Source organism: Eretmochelys imbricata, chromosome 5 (assembly GCF_965152235.1).
Source record: "Eretmochelys imbricata isolate rEreImb1 chromosome 5, rEreImb1.hap1, whole genome shotgun sequence".
Classification (NCBI taxonomy): domain Eukaryota; kingdom Metazoa; phylum Chordata; order Testudines; family Cheloniidae; genus Eretmochelys; species Eretmochelys imbricata.
In genome coordinates this window covers 51,154,136-51,174,977 of record NC_135576.1, presented here as the reverse complement: position 1 = coordinate 51,174,977, position 20,842 = coordinate 51,154,136, and the positions used below count along the sequence as shown (strand labels likewise).

The window sequence follows — 20,842 nt, the reverse complement described above, 5'->3', positions numbered from 1 at the left end:
CCAGCCAGGTTAACAGTCTGTTTTTTCAAGGCCAGAGCCTAAAATAAAAGAACACTAAGGCTACGGCTACACTACGCAGCTTTAGTGACACAGCTGTGCTGCTACAGCCGTGCCGCTAAAGGCAGTGCAGTGTAGCTGCTGTTTGTCAGCAGGAGAGAGCTCTCCTGCCGACAAAAAACTTCCACCCCCCCAAACAGCAGCAGCGGCTTTACCGGCAGGAAAGCACTCCTGCCGACAAAGTACTGTTCACACCGGTGCTTTTCGATGATAAAACTTTTGTCATTGGGGGCGGGGTTTAACAACCCTGAACAACAAAAGTTTTGCAGAGGAAGTGCCCTTCTTTAGAGAAAGGGTATGAGTAGGTAATTGCTGCTCTGAGAGATAGAGAGAAACCTCAGGACAGCTGTCTGTTTCTCCCAGCCCAGAGATAAAAGCTGAACTAAGGGGTGCTTACCAAAATTTACCAGGAAAGGATTAAGTTCAGGTGAGACCAGAGGCATATACACTGTTGTTATTTTAACTCTTTTCTCTGCTTCTTATAAACATTTGTTTTGAAGATTATAATATTTGTTAAATTGTATAGGCCTTTCCCATAAAAGTATTATCAGAAGTGCGGTAGTAAATTTTTTAAAAGTTGGTCTTTTGACATGACCGAAAAAAATACTCCAACAACCCTTGAGTGGAAAACACAAGGTATTTCAAGCTTCAGGTAGAGGAGTAAAACCATATCAAAAAATTATCTGACAGCACAGTAGAATGAAACATCTGAGACAAAGAAATAGCATGCCAGCTCTGGGCTCTTCTGCGGATTCTTACTGTAACTCCAGTTTTCATTTGTATTTCTCTCTTTAACAAAACCTCAGCAAACTTGGTTGCCCACCAAAACTGGTAAAGGTCATTCGTTTATTCACAAGGGGATGCAAGGTCAGGTACTTTTTAATGGAGATCTCACAGACTCCTTTCCCATTTCAAATGGTGTCAAACAAGGTTGTGTCCTTGCCCCTGTACTCTTTAACCTCTTTTTCACTACGGTTCTCAACCATGCTACAAACAGGTTCAACAGAGGCATATACATCAGATACAGACACAACGGTTCAGTCTACAATCTTATGAGGCTTAAAGCAAAAACAAAAGTAACAGAACTACTAATAAGAAAAGCACTCTTTGTGGATGATTGTGCCCTCCTAGCACACACGGGGGAGATCTCTAGCGCATCATAGATCACTTCGCTGAAGCATCAAAATTGTTTGGTCTCACAATCAGCCTGGAGAAAACTGTGGTATTGTATCAGTCATCTTCACCACTCCATGCCATGTCTCCTAGCATATCCATTAATGGAATCCAACTAAAGCAAGTTGATAATTTTACCTATCTCGGCAGCAGCATCTCTAATGATGGATCTCTTGACAAAGATCACAAACAGGATACAGAAATTGTCTCAGTCACTAGGCAAGCTATGTAGAAAAGTCTTGAAATCCCATAACGTTACCCTCTTAACAAAAATAAAACTTTATAATGCTTTTGTGCTTACATCTCTCCTCTACAACTGAGAGACCTGCACACCATATAAATGGCATATCAAACAACTAGAGGGCTTTCATATGCTATCTATCTCTGCGCGCCATTATGGGGATCCACTGGCAAGATAAAATTACCAACCGGAGGTTCTCCAAAAGTCAAATGCCACAAGCATCAAAGCCATGCTAATAAAAGCCCAACTACGCTGGGTTGGTCACATCATTAGGATGCCTGAATATTGACTCCCCAGAAAAATTGTCTATGGAGAATTGGCACAAGGATATCGGAATCAAGGCCGCCCCAGAAAGCACTACAAGTACAGCATCAAGAACAGCACACACTTTGGTACAATAAAATCAGATGATCTCGAGAAGGCTGTGTCAAATAGATCAGCATGGCAACACACAACACTCAACTTTCCAAGCCTTTGAAGAAGACAGAAATAATTGATTGTTAGCTGCAAGAGAAAAAGTGTCATACTACTGCTAAAGCTACCAAGATGCTCACCAATGACTTTGTCTGCCTGATCTGCTCATGAGCATACGCCTCATGCTTTGGACTTCAGAGTCACTCCAGAATCCACAAAGAGAGAGAGCATGAAAATGTCATCATTGAACCAATGGACTACATGAGAACCATTACCAATGACCGTCACAATTTCAAATAACTAACAAGTGAATATATCTGATGCTAGAAGAGTTAAATTCTATTTCTCAGCTGACTTGTTAGCAATTTACTTAATTCACTTAAGCATTTTATTTCAAGCGTATTCCAGCAAAACAATAACCACCCATCTGTTACACAATGGTCTAACACGTGAGCTGTGAGCCATAATTTCACGTACTATAAAAGTGGAAAGAGGAAGGGAGATGGACTCAGGAGCATTGCAAAAATATATACTCTTAATTTTAGGTCCTATAGAAACTGAAATAATTTGTTACAAAAGTACCCAAACAATGACAATATAATTATGACTATCTTTGAGACCTTCTGGAGGACTGGAGAGATACCAGAGGACTGGAAAAGGGCAAACAGAGTACCTATCTATAAAAAAGGTAATAAGGACAACCCAGAGAATTACACACCAGTCAGTTTAACTTCAGTACCCAGAAAGATAATGGAGAGAATATCAATCAATTTGTAAAAACAATGAAGAGTCCTTGTGGCGCCTTAGAGACTAACAAATTTATTTGGGCATAAGCTTTCGTGGGCTATAACCCACTTCATCAGATGCATGAAGTGAAAAATACAGTAGGCAGGTATAAATATACAGCACATGGCAGAGGGGCATTGCTGGCACATGATGGCATATATCACATTGGTAGATGTGCAGGTGAACGAGCCTCTGATAGTGTGGCTGATGTGGTTAGGTCCTATGATGATGTCCCTTCAATAGATATGTGGACAGAGTTGGCAACGGGCTTTGTTGCAGGGATTGGTTCCTGGGTTAGTGGTTAGTGTAGTTGCTGGTGAGTATTTGCTTCAGGTTGGGGGGCTGTCTGTAGGCAAGGACTGGCCTGTCTCCCAAGGTCTGTGAGAGTGAGGGATCATCCTTCAGGATAGGTTGTAGATCCTTGATGATGCACTGGAGAGGTTTTAGCTGGGGGCTGTAGGTGACAGCTAGTGGCATTTTTTGTTGGGTCTGTCCTGTAGTGAGTGACTTCTGGTTACCCTTCTGGCTCTGTCAATCTGTTTCTTCACTTCCCCAGGTGGGTATTGTAGTTTTAAGAACACTTGATAGAGATCCTGTAGGTGTTTGTCTCTGTCTGAGGGATTGGAGCAAATGTGGTTGTATCTTAGGGTTTGGCTGTAGACAGTGGATCATGTGATGTGGTCTGGATGAAAGCTGGAGGCATGTAGGTAGGCATAGCGGTCAGTAGGTTTCCGGTATAGGGTGGTGTTTATGTGGCCATCGCTTATTTGCACTGTAGTGTCCAGGAAGTGGATCTCTTGTGTGGACTGGTCCAGGCTGAGGTTGATGGTGGGGTGGAAATTGTTGAAATCATGAGTGGAATTCCTCAAGGGCCTCCTTCCCCTGGGTCCAGATGATGAAGATGTCATCAATGTAGCACAAGTAGAGTAGGGGCACTAGGGGATGAGAGCTGAGGAGGCGTTGTTCTAAGTCAGCCATAAAAATGTGGCATACTATGGGGCCATGCGGGTACCAATAGCAGTGCCACTGACTTGAAGGTATAAATCGTCCCCAAATCTGAAATATTGGTGGGTGAGGACAAAGTCACAAAGCTCAGCCATACATAAAGAGTATGACATTATCGGGGTTACTGTTCCTGACAGCTTGTAGTCCATCTTTGTGTGGAATGTTGGCGTAAAGGGCTTCTACATCCATAGTGGCTAGGATGGTGTTTTCTGGAAGATCACCAATGCATTGTAGTTTCCTCAGGAAGTCAGTGGTGTCTCAAAGATAGCTGGGAGTGCTGGTAGCGTAGGGCCTGAGGAGAGAGTCCACATAGCCAGATAATCCTGCCATCAGGGTGCCAATGCCTGAGATGATGAGTCCAGTGTTTCCAGGTTTATGGATCTTGGGTAGCAAACAGAATACCCCTGGTCGGGGCGTTAGGAGTGTGTCTGTGTAGATTTGTTCCTGTGCTTCAGGGAGTTTCTGGAGCAGATGGTATAGTTTCTTTTGGTAACCCTCAGTGGAATCAGAGGGTAATGGCATGTAGAATGTGGTGTCAGAGAGTTGCCTAGCAGCCTCTCGTTCACACTCCAACCTATTCATGATGGCTACAGAACCTCCTTTGTCAGCCTTTTTGATTATAATGTCAGTGTTGTTTCTGGGGCTGTGGATGGCGTTGTGTTCTGCATGGCTGAGGTTATGGGGCAAGTGATGCTCCTTTTCCACAATTTCAGCCCGTGCACGTCGGCGGAAGTACTCAATGTAGAAGTCCAATCTGTGGTTTCGACCATCAGGAGGAGTCCATGCAGAATCTTTTTTCTTGTAGCGTTGGTAGAAAGGTTTCTGTGGGTTAGTGCACTGTTCAGTGGTGTAGTAGAAATATTCCTTGAGTCAGAGACGGTGAAAGTAGGATTCCAGGTCACCGCAGAACTGTATCATGTTCGTGGGGGTGGTGGGGCAGAAGGAGAGGCCCCGAGATAGGAAAGAGTCTTCTGCTGGGCTAAGAGTGTAGCTGGATAGATTAACAATATTGTTGGGTGAGTTAAGGGTACCACTATAGTGGCCCTTCGTGGCATGTAGGTGTTTAGATAGTTTAGTGTCCTTTTTCCTCTGTAGAGAAGCAAAATGTGTGTTGTAAATGGCTTGTCTAGTCCAACTCTGTCCACATATCTATTCAAGGGACACTATCATAGGACCTAACCTCATCAGTCACACTATCAGGGGCTCATTCACCTGCACATCTACCAATGTGATATATGCCATCTTGTGCCAGCAATGCCCCTCTGCCATGTACATTGGCCAAACTGGACAGTCTCTATGCAAAAAAATAAATGGACACATATCAGACATCAAGAACGGTAACATTCAAAACCCAGTAGGAGAGCACTTCAATCTCCCTGGACACTCATTAACAGACTTAAATGTGGCCATTCTTCAACAAAAAACTTCAAAAACAGACTTCAACAAGAAACTGCGGAGCTGGAATTAATTTGCAAACTTGACACTATCAAATTAGGCCTGAATAAAGACTGGGGAGCGGCTGGGTCACTACAAAAAGTAATTTTCCCTCTGATACTCACACCTTCTTGTCAACTGTTGTGAATGGGCCACGTCCACCCTGATTGAATTGGCATCGTTAGCACTGACTCCCCACTTGGTAAGGCAACTCCCATCTTTTCATGTGCTGTATATTTATACCTGCCTACTGTATTTTTCACTCCATGCATCTGATGAAGTGGATTATAGCCCACGAAAGCTTATGCCCAAATAAATTTGTTAGTTTCTAAGGTGCTAGAAGGACTCCTTACTGTTTTTGCTGATACAGACTAACACGGCCACCCCTCTGAAACCAATCAATTTGTAAGCACCAAAAAGAAAATAAGGTAATAAGTACCTGTCAACATGGATTTTTCAAGAAGAAATCATGTCAAAGCAACCTAATATCTTTCTTTGACAGAGTAAAAAGTCTTGTGGATGGGGATGGGAGAGGCAAAAAGCAGTAGATGTTAAATACCTTGACTTTAATAAGGCTTTTCATACTGTCTCACTTGAGCTTCTCAGAAACAAACGAGAGAAATATAGCCTAGAGGAATTACTATAAGGTGAGTACACAACTGACTGGAAAGCCATACTCAGAGTAGTTATCAATTATTCATAATCGAGCTGGATGGGCATATTGAGTGGTGTGCCACAGGGATCTGTCCTGAGTCTGGTTCTATTCAATATGTTCATAAATGATTTGGCTCATGGCATAAAGAGTACGCTTATAAAGTTGGGGGAGGGGATCAAGCTTGGAGGGGTTGTAAGCGAGTTGGAGGACAGGATTAAAATTCAAAATGACTTTGACAAACTGGGGACAGTCTGACTTAAATAGGATGAAATTCAATAAGGAAAAGTGCATGTACTACACTTAGGAAGGATTAATTAATTGCACAAATACAAAATGAGAAATAACTGCCTAAAGAAGGAATACTTCAGAAAAGGATCTGGGAGATATAGTGGATCACCAACTAAATATGGGTACACAGTATAATGCTGTTGCAAAAAAAAAGTGAACATTACTCTAGAATGTATTAGCAGGATTGTTGTAAGCAAGACACAAGAAGTAATTCTTCCAATATACTCAGCACTGATAAAGCCTCAGTTGAAGTATTGCGTCCAGGTCTGGGCACCACACTTCAGGAAAAATGTGGAAAAATTGGAGAAATTTCAGAGGAGAGCAACAAAAATTATTAAAGGTCTAGAAAACATGACTATGAGGAAAGATTGGGGTGGGGGGAAAATTGGGTTTGTTTAGTCTGGAGAAGAGAAGACGGAGAGAGAACACAATAGTCCTCAAGTATGTACAAGGTTGTTATAAAGAGGACAGTGATATATTGTTCTCCTTAGCCAGGACAAGAACTAATGGTCTTAACTTGCAGCAAGGGAGATTTAGGTTAGCAAAAACTTCCTAAGTGTAATGGTAGTTAAGCACTGGAACAAACTACCTCAGGAGGTTGCAGAATTTCCATCACTGGAGGTTTTTAAGATCAGGTTAGACAAACACCTGCAAGGTATGATATATAACAGTGGTTCTCAGACTTTTGTATTGGTGACCCCTGTCACACAGCAAGCCTATGAATGCGACCCCCTTATAAATGAAAAACTTTTTTTATATTTAACACAATTATAAATGGTGGAGGCAAAGTGGGGCTTCAGGGTGGAGGCTGACAGCTTGCAACCCCTGCCCCATGTAATGACCTTGCAACCCCCTAAGAGAACCCCTGATATATAACACTCAGTCCTTCCTCAGTGTGGGGGATTGGACTAGATGATTTATCGAGGTCCCTTCCAGGCTTCCAAGTTTATGGATTTAAACTAAAGTACAAATAAATACATAAAATAAAACCACCACTACAAAAAAAGACTCAAACCAAGTGTGATGGGTTCAGTCACAGAGACCCCCCTTGGGACTGCCACCTGACGTGCTGGAATTACCTCTGAGCCCATTTCCCCTGCCAGCGTGGGGCTCCAGAACCCTGCTTTGTTAAGCCAGACACCCTGGCCTATTCCAACAAAGACCCAGGTCTGATCCATGCCCTCAAAGCTGCAGATTTTAACCAAAAACTGTTCAGCAGGTCACCTATTTCCAGCACCCAGACACCCAGCTCCCAATGGGATCCAAACCCCAAATAAATCCGTTTTACTCTGTATAAAGCTTATACAAGGTAAATCCATAAATTGTCCACCCTCTATAACACTGATAGAGAGATATGCACAGCTGTTTGCTCCCCAAGGTATTAATCACTTGCTCTGGGTTCAATAATAAACAAAAGTGATTTTATTAAATATAAAAAGTAGGATTTAAGTGGTTTCAAGTAATAACAGACAGAACAAAGTAAGTCACCAAGCAAAATAAAGCAAAACATGCAAGTTTAAGTCTAATACATTAAGAAACTGTTTACAGGTAAAATCTCACCCTCAGAGATGTTCCAATAAGCTTCTTTCACAGACCAGACTCCTTTCTAGTCTGGACCCAATCCTTTCATCTGGTACAGTCCTTGTGAATTCCAGCAGACATCTTAGGTGGAAACTAGAGGTGTTCTCATGACTGGCAGCCTCCTTTGTTCTCTTCCACCCTCTTTTTTAGCTTTGGCACAAGGCAGGAATCTTTTGTCTCTCTGGCTCCCCACCCCTCCTGCTATATGGAAAAGCACCAGGTTTAAGACGGATTCCACCATTCTTCCTGGGCTGGCTTACATGAACATGGGAAGGCTGTCAAATAAACAGACAACCAATTGTCCTAATCAATGGGAGCCACCAAGATTCTAAAACATCATCAATGGCCCACGCTTTGCATAATTACAATAGTACCTCAGAGTTATACTTTATATTTCTAGCTTCAGACACAAGAATGATACATACATATAAACAGGATGAACACACACAGTAGATTATAAGTTTTGTAATGATACCTTACAAGAGACGTTTTGCATAAAGCCTATTCCAGTTACATCTTATTTACACTCTCATAAGCATATTTCCATAAAACATTGTGGAGTGCACTGTCACACCAAGCTTTCATCCTGAACAAAGTATTCTCAGCTGCTTGCAGACTTCTACCTAAAACCAAGCTTTTCTAGCTAGTTGGACTAAGTCAATCTCTACTACAGAAAGCCTCTGCCTGTGTTAAACTCCCAGTTTAGATTGAATCTTTCATAACTGCAACAAACCTCCCCCAGCCTTCTCAAATGACCTCCTTCTTTGAATTCCGGAGCAGTCCTCTTTCTAAGACAAGCATCCAGAGGAGTATATCAACTGAAGCAAGTATCTGATTAAGCCCAGCCTGCAATTTAGACAGCCTTTCATGGCTGAAACAGATATTTCTACAGGAAATCCTTCAATGCTGGAGCAGGCCTCTAAGTCCCCAGCAATGCTGTAACTAAGCATTGCAGGGCTGGGAGTAAGCAAGCATATTTGCGCTCCCTACTGTTGGGTTTTTCAATTTTTCCAGCCTCACAGCTTCATGCCCTGGGCAGCTGCCCTGCTATGGTTACGGCCTTGATTCCCAGTCTTGAGTGGCTCTTTCAAAGCTAAAGCAAACTATATAGCCTGTTACCATGGACTCCCACTATTTAATTTGTTTTAAAGCACAATGGTCTCTGTCAGGATGAGTGTGTTATAAATGTGAGTACTTATCATTATTGCTGTTATGTAAATCTCCAAGAATTGAACTAGGAATCCAACCAGAATCTATTGTTTATTAGCTTCACTATTTTATCCAATTATTGATGGACCAGTTAATCTTCAGCCCTACTTCAGGATTGAAAAGGCCTCAGTTGTATTCAGTAGCTCCAAGAGTTGTTCATCTTCTAGTACATGCCATGTATTATCAGGAACAGTATGTGATAATATTAATAGTAATTCAAATGATCTTAGAAAAATTAAGTGGGGCATAGACCTTGTACTTTACTCAGTGAAATGTGCAGTTCAGCTAGTAAAAGTATGCAAAATTTCTTCCACATGATGAATATTTAGCTAGTGAATGGTTGTGAGATGACTTGTGTCATGCAGGGGTGATTTGTTTACTTTTCCTGGTTGCTGTCATTAGAGAGGATTTTACACACCTACTCCTATATAACGTATACCAACTTTTCTCTGATAAAGCAGAACAATTACTTTTCTGATTGACACGATTAGGCTACCTCAATAGGTAGACAACTCAAATATTTTCAGGATTTATGTTCCTTTTCTTGGGCAAAATGACTTTACTCACAGAAATCTGTAATAAGAGAAATGTATTACTAAATACAAATTACTTATTCCTTATCAAAGGTAGTGGTATGTAACACAAGATCTTCGAAAGTAGTGTATTTGACATGAGCACAGGACTTAAATCATCCCCTACTTCACAAGACACTTACAGAATGGGAAAGGTTACATTTAATGATTCATTAGACTGAAGAGACACAAAACCTGATGCATTGCTATCCACTTAAGAAATGAGCTAATGGCCACAGATTTATACGAGTAAACTATTTGTGTTATTAAACGTGTGGCCAGAGCCTTGGATGGATGTCCTATTGTGTGGAGTCTTTAAGATCAAAATCTAATTATATGGAAGGGTGAAGGTGAAGGCCTTCTAACTTTGAAAACCCTGAAGCTAAGGGAGCAAAGTCCTGATCCAAACCCATGGTTCTCAGATCATCCTCACGTATGACAATCCCTCTGCATGCCCTGGTCTGTGATCTTTCACTTGGCAACATACCCTTGACCGACTTCTGAGTGCGATAAAAATGAATGGTTCAAAAGTTAATGCTGTTCACCAGAAACCCAGGGTCAAGTTCAGACAGAATCAGATATCACAATGCTGGGCATGGTATTGGAGTCTTAATATTTAGATAGAGCTTCTGCTCCAACCTCCAGCCAACCACTCCCCCTGAAATCCTGTGGAACCCCAAAAGCTATGGCTATTTGGAGGAGGTAGTGGTGGATTAGAGACAGTAAGTAGCTCTGTACCCTTTCTTCTAAAATTTTCAGATCCTTTCCATACCTTGAAGTGGAGAGGAGGGCTACAATATCTATCTTGATCTATCACATCAGAAAAAGAAAACAGAAGATTAGAACAGTGGTTCTCAGCCTTTCCAGACTACTATACCCTTTTCAGGAGTCTGATTTATCTTGCATACTCCAAGTTTCACCTCACTTAAAAACTACTTGCTTACAAAATCAGACATAACAATACAAAAGGGTCTAGCCCACTATTACTGAAAAATTCCTTACTTCCTCATTTTGTCTATATGAAATTTTAGTTTCTACTGACTTTGCTAGTGCTTTTATGTAGCCTGTAGTAAAACTAGGCAAATATCTAGATGAGTAGATTTACCCCCTGGAAGATCTCTGCATACCCCTACGGGTACTCATATCCCTGGTTCAGAACCACTGAATTAGAGCAAGAAAGTTCCGTAGAAAATAACAAAGACCGAGAGCCACTCACTTGTTCTCTATGTATATAAACCTCCCCACTGTATTTTCCACTGAATGCATCCGATGAAGTGAGCTGTAGCTCACGAAAGCTTATGCTCAAATAAATTTGTTAGCCTCTAAGGTGCCACAAGTACTCCTTTTCTTTTTGTGAATACAGACTAACACGGCTGCTACTCTGAAACCTGTCACTACAGTGGTTTATGCACAGATGACCCAGACTTTTCAGGTGGGATTGTACTCAGATGGTGAGCCTGAGTGGTCACCCATGCTATAACTGTCACACTGCTACTTTTAGGCATTAGCTCAAGCAAAGCTAGTGTGTATACATCTGCCCAAACTGAGAATTACACCTCCCAGTTGCTGTGTAGATACACAGCGATTAAAGAATCTTCCCCTTTTTTCAATTCCCACCTTATTAATTAAAACAAGCCTTGAGACGTATCAATATTTAGAGTGACTGCTCTGATCAAACAAACAGGATACAGGGATTTAGGCCCCCCCAGTCATGAATGTGCTTAATTCTCATTGACTAAATTGAATGCAAGTATGTGCTTGAGTGCATTCCCGAATAAATATGCTTTCCTGAAATGGAATTAAGTATTGTGCTGAACAGAGATTGATATAAGCACATGCTTAAGTACTGTGCTGAATTAGGACTGGCTTGAAAAGGCAGGTCGCATGAAAAATCCAAATTCTTCCATCCTGATTTACATATTTTAGAAAGTGCATGGCTAATTTAGCAAACCTAGTGCAAAGTATTTTCCTTTAGCAATTAAACTTAATAAGCTATTGATACCAAATGGAAATATTTTTAAAAAAACAAACCATTACTTATAAACCATTCTGCCTATAAAATAGATCAGTGGTTTTCTGTGTTTTCTTCTTTAGTTTTTATTACCAAAGACATTTGCAAGAAAACAGTATTTGATTCTTAGAAGTTCATCTGTTCTTACTGATTATTCTTCCCCGGAAGTCACAGAACCCCTTTTTCCCATAGATAAAACTTCTGGTGGAGAAAAGGGTACTTAAAAATACAAGTAACATCCTTCCATGGTTTCAGTTACATTGAATTGCAGCCTCATGGAAAGGGAACTGCTGCTTAGGTGAAAGAACCATAGGAAACTGAGACCCTATCCCATAGACCCTCAACTTTACCAGCTTTTGTGCTGTGTTGCTATTGATCCCTTAACTCTGGGGTTCTTAAACTGGGAGTCGGGACCTGTCAGCCTCCACCCCAAACCCTGCTTTGCCTCCAGCATTTATAAGGATGGTGTTAAATATATAAGAAAGTGTTTTTAATTTATAAGGGGGGGGTCACATTCAGAGGCTTGCTATGTGAAAGGGGTCACCAGTACAAAAGTTTGAGAACCACTGCCTTAACTGCACTTTAGCTCTGGTATTCCCTTTTCAGGGAGTAGTGTTGTGATGGGGAATTTAATGCTGGTCTGAGTAACATTAACATCTGTGACAATTGGAATGGATTTTCCACTTTTTAAGGGGCATTCCTCTAATGGCTGCTTCTCTTTGGTTGTCAACAGTCTTCAATACTCATGGATCCCACAGAGTGCTCTATTCTACTGAGAGTGGAAAGTCACTGTATCTCATGTCTGGTGGAGACGTGCACAATTAGAAGACTGGAAGGTGGACAGCAACATCTTGCTACCCACTATGTTCAGTCATCTAACTACTACATCATTCTAAAAAGAAAAGGAGTACTTGTGGCACCTTACAGACTAACAAATTTATTTGAGCATAAGCTTTCATGAGCTACAGCTCACTTCATCGGATGCATACAGACTAACACGGCTGCTACTCTGAAACCTACATCATTCTAGATATTGACTTGTAACACATTTAAAAACAAAAAACAAAACTGCCTCTCACACAGTCCTACCATGGGGTGGCAGTGTAGAGGAAGGCCCAGTATAACGTTAGTCCCACAATCCCTTTTTTACAGTGTGGTAAGTATTTTCACAGCTACTAATAGTGATGTCAACAAACAAAGGACTAGGCTGTGACTTTAGGGGAAGAAAAAACAGCAGGAGCAGATGAACTCTTAAGAAACTAACATACTAGTTGAATGCAAATAGTCATTAAAAAGCAAAGTGAAAAATATGAAGTTTGCACTTCATACAAGCACAATTGCCTCTAAATAGAATGGACCAATTTAATCCATAGAGTAACTTCATTTAAACCAGTGGGGTTATATTGGGCTAAACTAATCCCCAATGTATTTCAAAGTTTTCTGTGAGGCGGCAGCAAGTCTTAATAAAGCGTTGCACTGAATCTCCAATACATTATTTTGGTAAAGCCTGCTTGAAAGAAACTCTCAATTTTATGAAGTATGAGAATACAAGAATCAGTGATCTAATCTCTTTGCCTAGCCTTCTTGTCATTTTTTGATGTTGAGAAATTCTCAAGCATAAACCAGCATCCTCTTTCAGTGAAGAGTTCAGGTTGTCAAGAAAATGCTCACAAATTTAAAGATATTCCACTTAAAAAAAAAACTAACATGAGTGTTTCTAATTTTTGGTTTCTGATTAGATCACTAACCACACAGAGGGTTCATCTCAGAATGGAGTGATTGTTTTATTAAAAAATACTTTGGGGCTATCTGCTATTTCAATCAATTAAATTGACTTCGACAGAGTCTTAAGACTCAGTGCCTTTCATCAAATAATTGTCTTTCTTGACATGGGCTCATATAAAACCGATTTTTCCCTTACTAATTCTCTTCTTTTTTATCTTCACAGGTACACTATCTATTGCACAATTGATTATTTACTTTGCTACTATACATTTTCAGTTTTCCTTAGAAAGTCTTGAAGTGTGCTAAAAGGACAAACATATGTATTTCTGCTATAATTTAAATAATAATTACTTTCACACAATATTTTATATTTCCTTCATATGAAAGAAATCCACATCCTTCATTTGTTCAATTTGCCATTTGGCAAGATGGCTACGGCGGCTGAATGCAGATCGATAAAAATAACTTCTCAGAAAAAAAAGCTTCATAGTAAAATCTTGAGTGGTTTGTGTATGGATTTCAAATATGAGTCTTTAAACACAGAAAATAACTGCTGATGTCTTGACATGATATATACACTTTTTGTCTTAATCAAAAAACAGAATCCTTGACCAGAATTTATTACATAGGAACAGGTATTTTATAACATGGATTAGGAGGAGTCCTTTGCTACAGTCTGATTATACTGATATGCCTAGTGCTACAATGTCATATTGTCTAGATGTGTATTCTTTTACAATCTTTAGTTTTGGTACCAGTACACACATCTGAGGGGGAAAAATAAACTCTAGACATTCCCATACTATATTTGGGCCACATGGTTCACTCTACAAGAAGCAAAATGCTGACAAGAGTTAATAAATGCTATGAGTCAGATACTTAACTGGTGTAAAGCCATGTAGCTCTAATGAACTAGCTTAGGCTGTAGCCCTATCACTTGGCTTATAGTACAGGAAATTTAAAGGTAAATTCTGCCAACAGACATGTCAATGGAGCAAGATTTTATTTATTTATTGTGCAACATACTCTAATATTATTTGAAAGACCCATGTGCCCTCACTTGTGGCTATTACTCATGCAAGTAATCCTACTGTCTTCAGTAGGACTAAAGATAAAAGATATTGGGTCACCCACCTTCTATCAGACAACTTCCATTGGTGAGACAGACAAGCTTTCAAGCTTATACAGAGCTCTTCTTCGGGTCTAGGAAATGTACTCAGAGTGGACTAGTTCTTTAAGTGTTATAGGATTGGGTTATTTTTTATTTAAGCTACTAAAAAAATACACCAAACACCAGAGAGAAAATATCGGTCCTGAAAGCCAAACGCGTAAATTAAAAATGTTACATTTATTTAAAAGACACAGGGGATGAAGTTCATGCCCAGTGTTACTCCGCTGAAGTAAATGAAGTAACACCAGTGTAAATGACAGGAAAATCAGGCCCAAAAGTTTCACTTGATGCAATCAACATTACAAAAATGGTTCAAAGATAGTTGAGTATAACTTACATAAATTACATGATGAATGGAAAACTTGGTGTCTATAAATAGACAGAGAGTACCAATATAATTCCATGTAGAGCTTCTAATGGCTTTGTACTCCAGACGGAGTGGTGGTTTATCATTAGGATCTCAAAAGAGAATTGTTACCTTTGATTATGTTTTGATTCTTTTTGTTCAAGATATGGCTTTCCTCTGTACTCTGCTACTGCTCTTCTCTCTTTAGCCTTCTCAGATGGTGGCTACAGCTCTTTAGACATCCTTTCCCTTTCATTTTTTTAAACAAGCAAGTTAATTTTGTGTAAAAACTGATTCTTGAAAATATTTTATTAACAGTTTATTGATTCATTACTGTCAAATGTTCTATTACAGTAAAATGTGTATATTTATACATAAAATGTTAAAGTGTATTATTCTACACAAATAAGCAATTAACTCTTGCAATGTTAACTTCACATCTTTTTATTCACCATAACTAAACCAAAATAAGGAACAGTATTAAGAATGGTTTACTTTAAAGAAATAATGTATATTTTTGTGTTTATATGCTTGTTTCTAAAGTATGATGAATAAGTGGTAAGTTTAATAGTTATTTATAAATTCTTTAACTAAAGAGAAGAATGGCTCCACTTTTCCTTTGAAGAAGCTCTTGGTACTGTGTGGGTAATATTTAAAAGGAGCAAAAAAGGTAGGAGTGCTATGGATCATCCAAAAGATAAATAAGTGGAATGGACTGATAATAAACATTAACATCATCTTTATAATAATATGTATACTTACAGTAACTTAACTAATACTTCCTCAATACTGCTATATTCCCTTATTTGATATGTCACCCTTTCTTGGTTTTAATATAACAAACAACATACTAGCAATGATTATGTTTATATTTATTAAAACGTAGCTAAAAAGGAACAAAAATATGCAATATGAACTTCTAACAAATCTAACAATATTCCTAAAAGTTCACTTTTCCGAACTATTGAAGTAGTTTATTCTTTCTTTTTAAAAAGACTCTTATCTCTGCTATCCTAAGCAAACTAATTTAATGAGCAAGGCATACAAGGTCAGGAGCCAGAACAAGTGGGTGTGTAAAAGAGTTGCAGTAGCTACAGTGGGGAAAACGCTCCCAGCAGCAGCACTGATGAACCATCCAGAAGTGTACACCGCCCCCATGTCTTATATAACGCACACAACAACAGGTCTGAGAAGAGCAGTAACCTTTCTAAAGAGTGAGTGCTGCGTGCCTATGCTTTTCCTAGTGTGTTCAATAAAGAGCTGGTATTGACAATGTGGGGATAGGTGGGAGGCTGGAGAGAAAAAGTAAGCAGAGATCGTTAAAGAGCCAGCGCACAACAGCCAACCATGTCCTTGGACAGTCTTAAAACTCGGGTTTTCAGACGTCAAGAGTACGAAGAAATTATGCGATTCCCGCCCAACCTTGATGTTTGTTAACACGGTGCGTTATTCACAGCAATTCACGCAGTTCTAAGCCGTAGTCATAATATTGACCTGACCTCATCACTTGCACTTCAAAAGGGAACATAACACGATTCTTCTTCACAGCCCTCCTTAAAACTCACCACTGGCGATGCCTCAGGAGACACTTGACAGCGGCGAGGCAGGCGCTGCGCTGTGACCGCTGCTTTATTTTCCTGCACGGGCTGGTCTCTCGCCTCCCACCTGCGTGTGTTGTATTCAGCTGGTGAAAACACCTTTTGTCATCTGCTGAGGCTGTGAACCCTCTGAGGCAGTGGGTGCCTAAAGAGCGCAGCACATGGCGCAAGGGGCCTTGATCCCCGATTGGCTCCCCCAGTAGAGAGAAATCGTGGAAAGAAGAGCAGCCCGCCAGCGGGGGCTGCTTCCAGTAGCTTTGCTTAAATAAAGTTCACGGGTTACGTCTTTGCGCTGGGCCGCCGGTGAGGTGTGAGGGTTTGGGGCGAAGGGAAACCACTAACCCCGCAGCAGCCATTGAGTAGCGAGGCGAGCGGGCAGAGCAGAGCAGCCGCCAGAGGGCCGCTGAGTAGGAAGCGCTGTCAGGGGGCTGAGGGGTCAGGCCGGTCAGAACTGGCCGTTTGCGGAGGGGCGGGGGAGTGGTGGCAGTTTAAACAGGCGGAGGGGGCAGGTAGAGGGGAGGGGTGGCCAATGGCAGGTGGCCTTTGATAACGCTGAGGAGGGAGGGGGCAGATTTCCGGCAGCAAGTAGCTGTTTAGAAGGCGGTAAGCAGGGAGGTGAGACCTGGTCCTTTGACATACGGGGGAGGAGAGACAGGGTGGGTGCAGCCGGTGAGGCGTTGACACAGGGGCGTCTAGACCCCAGGGGTAGGTAGGTGACCGGTGCCGGGGAGCAGCGCAGGGGCGGCCGACACGTGTCCGTTCAGGGGACAGAGCCGTTTAGCCCGCCGGGGGAGCGGGCAGGGGCCGTCAGGACGCTGCAGGAGGCGGCTAGTAGAGGCGAGGTTAGGGGGCGCTGCCCACTCCAGCCGTCCTGGTCTGTCCCTCGGGCCCTTGAGGGGTCAGCGCTGCCCCGCCGCCTCCGAGACCGGCTCGCACCGCACCGTTGCGGGCTGTGCCACGGGGCGGGGGCGAGCAGCGGCGCTCGGGCGGGGAAACGTCGCCGCTGCTCCCCTTGCGGGGGGCTGGGCGCAGAGCGCGGGGGCGGCCGTTGCGGAGGCAGCTGGGGCAGGAGGAGGCAAGTGGCAAAGCAGCAGCAGCAGCGTGAGGCGTCTCCAGAGCTGGGGCTCTCTGCTGCCGCTGCCGCGCTGAATTCCTGTGCACAGAGCTCGGCTCATCCTCCGCCGGGCTCCCGGGGGCGGGAGACGCGCCCGTCCCGCAGGTAAGAGCCGTGTGGATGTGCCGCTTCCTCTCTAGCGCCAATCTCTCCTCTCCTCTCACTGACCCGCCCGCCCGCGCCGGGCGTTGTCGCTCTGCGGGATTGCGGGAGCTAGGGGTTGCCTCTGTCTGTGCATTTGTCCTGCTGGGGCCATTCCCCTTTTCCAGCGTATTTGCAACTCTCTCCCTTTCTCGTCAGTGTCTATTCTCTGCCGGTGGCGCAGGAACTAAATGGTATAAAGTTAGTGCACTACCGCTCAATGGCGTAAAGTTAGCGCCCAGCAGCGTGGGGAAAGTGGCTAGGATAAAGCATGAGATTTTAAACAGCTCAGACTCCGAAAGGCCGCCCCCACCGTAAGACAGCTGTTGAAGAAAGCTCCCGATTACTTAGCTGGCCCTTGACCTGGTCTCCAAATTCATTATGTTGTTCTGCACCCAAAATGCGGAGCCCTAAGGAATTTCCTCAATATTTGTAAATCTTGATGGATCCTACCCTTCCGCTCAAAGCCACTTAATTTGCTGTCCGTACTCGAACAGTGTTCCCTCTCTGGGAGCGTCTTTCTCCCCACTATCGCTTCGCTGACTTTACCAAGAGCGCTGCAGGAGATAGATACGATAGTTTATTACTCTTGTTTATTAAAAAAAAATCGGGTTTGTTCCCACGTTAATTACATTCTGGGATCCAGTGGCGATATGAAGCTAATGCGGGGGTGAAATAAATGAGATGGTTTCTCACACGTTTCAGCTGGGTTTGCTGGAGAAACTCACCTTTACATTTTTCTTTCAGTAGCAAGATAGAGGTCTGTGCTCTTCAGCTGAAAGGATATTTGTGGGATTTATTCAAAATAGGTCAGTTTGCAATACAACCAGGACGTCCACACTCGTTGTTTCTCAGGCGTTCTGTTGACTTAAGTGATGAAGAATGGAAATGCTATTTAAGAGGCCAAACATTTTCCATTGTAGCCTGCAGGCTCTTATCGAAAAAAGCATGATACATTAGTCCAAATAGCTCCGTCGCTAGAGAACCTGCAGGTGCATTAACTTTATCTCTTCCAGCATCAGGTAAAAGGGAAAAATCATGAATTGCAGCACTGGAAAGAAGAAAAACTATTATTACAGTCCAAAATAAGAGATGTGCTCAGCTCTTAATGTAGCTCATTTTGGGGTTACAGTCAGTTTTATTTCATGTTTCAAAATGTTGTTAGGTATGGTACATTTACAGTAAGCATGGTCACAAGCTTGAAGAACAGTTAGACTGTACTGATTTTTTCCTTGCCTTGTTAGCTCTTCTTGCAGCTGCCTGTGTCTAAAGGTTACTGGGATTAAAGAATCCAGCATGCTTTGGGATGTTTTTGTTGGAACAAGATTCTGTGAGGCACTTCAAAGATTAAGAGCAAATCCAAGTCAGGGGCTTTTCAGTGAGGAGGCAAGAAATTTTTAATGGAAGGGTTTAAAATATGTGTGTGCTAGGCTTTCTTTATACTTTTAGGCATATTCTCTGTGGAATTTTGAAGAGAAGCTGAATTTTCTTTTGGGGAGGGAGATCTGGCAAAACAGGAATAAATTGGCTAGGTCAGACTAGGATGCCATGCTACAAGCACAAGCCACAGCAAGCATAATGTACTGCAGAACCCCAGACCACCTTCTCTGACCAGTACAGATTTTCTCTCTTGCTCACTGCTCCACTCCACACCCCACCACCAGTTGCGAAACAGGGAATTCATTAGTTATATAAAACCAATTCCAGAAAACTTTCCAGAAGAAAGTTGTGACTCAGATTATATACAGGAAACATAGACTGAGATGGAGGAGATTGTGTTTAATAAGGTGGCTGGAGCACTCCAAGCTTTCTTAAAGACAAGAAATCTTTAGGCCTGGTTTACACTACAGAGTTAGGTTGAACAAAGCAGCTCTCATCAACCTATCTCTGGAAGTGTCTATACTACAATGGTGCTCCTGCCTATGTAAATTGCCTACTACATCAACTTTGGCTGTGGCTACACTAGACACTCTCTAAGCTGATGGGAGAGAGATCTCCCATCAACTTAATTACTCTAGCCCCCACGAACTGCAGTAGCTATGTCAGTTGAGAAGTTTAAGTCGGTGTAATTTACGTTGCTCAGGAGGTGGCTTATTCAGACCTCTGAGCAACATAACTTATATTGACACAACTGGTAGTGTGTACATAGCCTTAATAACTCCATCTCCATGAGAGGCATAGTGCTTAAGTCAATGTAGTTAGGGTGACACGGTATTTGTGTAGGCGCTGTGTTACTTACGTTACCTGTTGGCTGTCAGCCCCACGGGACTGTTGTTGCTGTTGATACACTGGCAAATTTTGAGATGCCTCCTCAGAATGATAGGATCTATAGTACACAAAGCTTCAATGAACAAGATTTAGGAATATTTTATTGTTATGGGATATGTAATTCTTGTTTAACATATCAATCTATGATGAATTACAGTATCATGAATTGGGTTTCTGTTGGAATTGTGGTCTTTTGGTACAAACAAACATATTTATACATCTATCCTTGAGCACAGGGCTCCTGATGGTGTAAAGTGTACCTAAGAGGGAACTGATAATTAACCGGTGCAGGCTCAAAAGGGGGTAACAATGGCTGGGGAAGGGTGTGCCCAGTGCAGCCAGGGGATGTATATTCCCATAGAACCTCTGTCAGTGCGGATCCTCTGCCAGTTTCACTTTAAAGCTTCCTGCCCTGGTGGAACATTTTGGGTGGGTACCACCTGGTGGAAGATGCTTATGTTCCCCCTATGAGGAAGGCCTCTCCAAAGCACGAGTGAATCAAGATCAATTCCATATTATATAGTTTATAGCATATCACTGAAGCATTTTCTTTTCATTACATTGTGCTTGACTTTTGAAGTTCCAAGGGCTCATCACTTCTCAGGATCAGGCCTCTTATTTCCCTTTTGTCCCCCCCAAGTGGAAAAATATAGTTTTCTGTAAATCAAATCCTGCTTGTTTTATTCATGTGAGTAGTCAAAATGACCTGTAATGAGGCAACATGCCCGAGTGGATAGGTGACTGGACTGCAAGTCAGGAGCCCTGGGTGCTGTTCCTGGCTCAGGCAACTGACCTGTTATGTGACTTTCACCAGGGTGCTTTGCCTCTCTGTGCCTCAGTTTGATGCTTTAGTAGAGTGCTTTGATAGCTACAGATAAGTGCTACACATTTACACACATGAGTGAGGCAAGCAGTTCAGGCCCTATGATTTATATTGTAGATATGAGATAAATGTTAAAGCATCTGTGTTTAGATTCGCACATATTATTGGTGCCAAAGAAATAGAAAATAACTTGTTAATCCAAAAAAGTTAGAATTCTAACATCTGTTACC

At 42.0% G+C, this 20,842-nt stretch overlaps 1 protein-coding gene across 2 annotated transcripts in view; it reads left to right on the top strand.

Moving 5' to 3' along the window:
- The window catches only part of DHFR (dihydrofolate reductase), a 67,446-nt gene extending 51,996 nt beyond the window's left edge, over positions 1-15,450 (top strand). Inside the window, exon 7 of one of the 2 annotated variants that reach the window (XM_077817125.1) lies at positions 13,375-15,450. In XM_077817125.1, coding sequence (XP_077673251.1) covers positions 13,375-13,447 — 73 coding nt within the window. In that variant the 3' untranslated portion in view covers positions 13,448-15,450. The remainder of the gene's footprint in view (positions 1-13,374) is intronic. The other variant, XM_077817124.1, reaches the window with a different exon arrangement.
- The last annotated feature ends 5,392 nt before the right edge of the window (positions 15,451-20,842 follow it).